The sequence below is a fragment of the Nansenia antarctica genome, assembly GCF_963989245.1.
Source record: "Nansenia antarctica genome assembly, chromosome: 3".
In the NCBI taxonomy this organism is placed as follows: Eukaryota; Metazoa; Chordata; class Actinopteri; order Argentiniformes; family Microstomatidae; genus Nansenia; species Nansenia antarctica.
In genome coordinates this window covers 55,904,985-55,907,654 of record NC_137688.1, presented here as the reverse complement: position 1 = coordinate 55,907,654, position 2,670 = coordinate 55,904,985, and the positions used below count along the sequence as shown (strand labels likewise).

Sequence of the window (2,670 nt, the reverse complement as noted above, 5' to 3'; positions counted from 1 at the left end):
AACAGGCCTATATTTGCACTAACCGACAAAAAAGGAATAATCGAGTTACTTATTGAGCCTCATCATAGAAAGTTGTTGATAAATAATTCGGTGATGGAATTATTTTTCAGATGTTAAACCGTGTTTAACTGGAGCCGTCCGAGCTCAGATGTCGCTGCATAAATAACCAGTTGATTGACATTAAGTCTGTAATTGGATAAACTACGGTGCTTTACGGCGCTCGAGCGGGCCATTGTGCCTAGAACCCCGATCCGTTAATCCGCCCTTTAGAGGAGAATAGAGAACCAGCGGCTTTTCACTGCCTAAACAGCCGGGCAGACACAGACACACGCGCACACACACACACACACACACACACACACACACACACACACACACACACACACACACACACACACACACACACACACGCAGACACACGCAGACACACTTCGTTTTCATCTCTCCATTTCTTTACATGGAAAAGAATAAATATAGGTCGTGCAATAGACTAGGCCTAAGCTACTTATCCACTTTTTAAATTTGCCTTTCAGATGCAGGTGCCATGCGGAATTCACTGTCGATTACTTCATTTCAAATTTGCCTATTCTGAATGTATTTTTCTCTGTCGAATTGAATAGGCTACTTAAGCTACATTATATCGAAATGTTCAGATGAACTCGTGTTTCCAGACTGTGTCTGTATTATTGTACTCAGTCTGGTGTTGAGTGGTCGGCTGTTTGGTGCTGTGTGATTGTGCTTGACTGGTTTGTGGTGTAACGGTGCTGGTTAGGACGATAGGGCTAGACCGGTGTATTATCACGGTTACAAGTCGTCGGTGTCGGCCAGAGGCAGAGGCAGGCATAGCCCGAGGATAAGGTTAAAAGGGGATATGAGATAAGGAGTGTACCAGTACCTGCAGGTCGTCGGAGCCGGGTGCTGCCAGGCCCAAGCCGGCTGCAGGCAACAGCCTCTGGTCGGGGTGCATGCCATACTGAGAGCCGTGTGACGTCATCAGAGACAAGTCATGGCGCCGGTACGCGTCAAGGCAGCCGAGCTCACGCCGCTGCTCGTCCAGGCAAGAGGACTTTAGCGCGCGGGCGTTGTGTAGATTGATGAAGTCCGCAGGCTCTCCGTGCGCGTGGTGAATCTGCTGGTAGTACTGGCCCGAGTGTAGTGAGTTCAGGCTGTATGCGTCGGGCGCCACGGCGGGATGGGAGTGCTGGAACTCGTAGTGGAAGGACTGGTGGTGCAACGGTGTGTACTGGTGGTTGGTGGAGAAGTACGGGGAGGCAAACTCTGAACCTGCGGCCGGGTATGTTAACGGGGAGGAGGAGGAATAGGCGACCGAGGAGTTGGCCACAGACTCTAGACAGCCCAGCTGCATCAGGCGATAGCTGTTTGATCCGTCGTGACGTATCTGTGAGGAAAAAACAGAGAAAAATATGAGGGATGTCATTTTGCATCCCTCTCAGCAGCGCGCGGTGCTTTTAACACTAGCTGCCTCCCAAACACGCTCAAACACAACTCAAAACACAACTCAAACACGCGCACACTCAAAGCGTTTTTATAAAAATAAATAAATAAAACACCTGAAGGAGATGTCATTCCTCCAGCCCGGGAGGGGAACACGGCGGCAAGAGCCATTGGTGTGTTTTTTCGGCGTGTCTGTCATTCGCCGTGCAGCGTTTTAAAGCGCGTGTTGTTATATTATTATTAGTACTGAGCTGCTGGCAGATTTACTGTCCCTGCTCTTGCGAGCTCTGGATGGCAGGTAAGTAGCGCGAGACACCAGAGTGTTCCGCCCTATAGATGTTCTAATCACACCGTTACTGGTTACACACACGAGTCTCATTTGCCTCTCCACACTAATAAAAAAGCACCGTTTTACCGGGAGCGTCAGTGAAACGCACGAGCTAGTACTCTCCCCGGTCTGAAGCTATCTGACACATGCGCTCGGCGCAAAAAGCCATTCTAGCGACAGATGTCATAACCAATTTTACTCTATCACCACTTTATCAAAAATGTTTAATCAGATATAACGCTTCCATAATTTGAAAATAAAACGAATGTTAATAAATACCTCGGAGTCGTGAACCAGACCAGGAAAGGTAGTTGACATTGTGCTGCTCCGGTAACCCGGTTTCCCTTGCGATCGAATAAATGCTTTAAAATCCCAAAACGAGAAAAATGAAAAAAGTCCCCACGCAGAGCCGCCGAAAGCTGGTGGAACGCGAGCGTCTCCCCTCTGCATGGACGCGGCTGGCGCGCGGATTTTGTACTTGCAGGGTATTTCTCGGCTGATGTCGTAGGTCCCTTGGTAATATAGAAGTTTTGAAAATTAAGCATCAGCATTGAGGAATGGGAGGACAATAGACGGAGCTCAGCATCCCAGGAGACAAGGAATAAATATTGTATCTTCGCCTAATAAGGATCCAAGTGCTCTTTCAACATTTTCTATGGTTTTTGTGGACATTTTCTTTTTGGCCGTTTGTGTTTTCAGAGGCGCTTATGGTTTCTTCGTTTTATGGCTTATATAGCCTACAACTATTTGGAATTTCAACGGAAATGTAAGTTTATTTTAAAACATTATCTAGTTTATATATTGGTCATTAAATAAAATTAAAAAATTCGTTTATAGAATATTTTTTCAGATTTTCTGATTCATTTTAATACATGGCTTTTATTTCC

At 46.6% G+C, this 2,670-nt stretch overlaps 1 protein-coding gene across 1 annotated transcript in view; it reads right to left on the bottom strand.

Annotated features, from left to right (window-relative positions):
* The window catches only part of tfap2d (transcription factor AP-2 delta (activating enhancer binding protein 2 delta)), a gene marked incomplete at both ends in the record, with an annotated part of 9,535 nt that extends 7,434 nt beyond the window's left edge, over positions 1-2,101 (bottom strand). Inside the window, 2 exons of the mRNA XM_080525110.1 lie at positions 896-1,399; positions 2,063-2,101. Of these exons, the coding sequence (XP_080381236.1) occupies positions 896-1,399; positions 2,063-2,101 (543 nt within the window). The remainder of the gene's footprint in view (positions 1-895; positions 1,400-2,062) is intronic.
* Between the last annotated feature and the right edge of the window lie 569 nt (positions 2,102-2,670).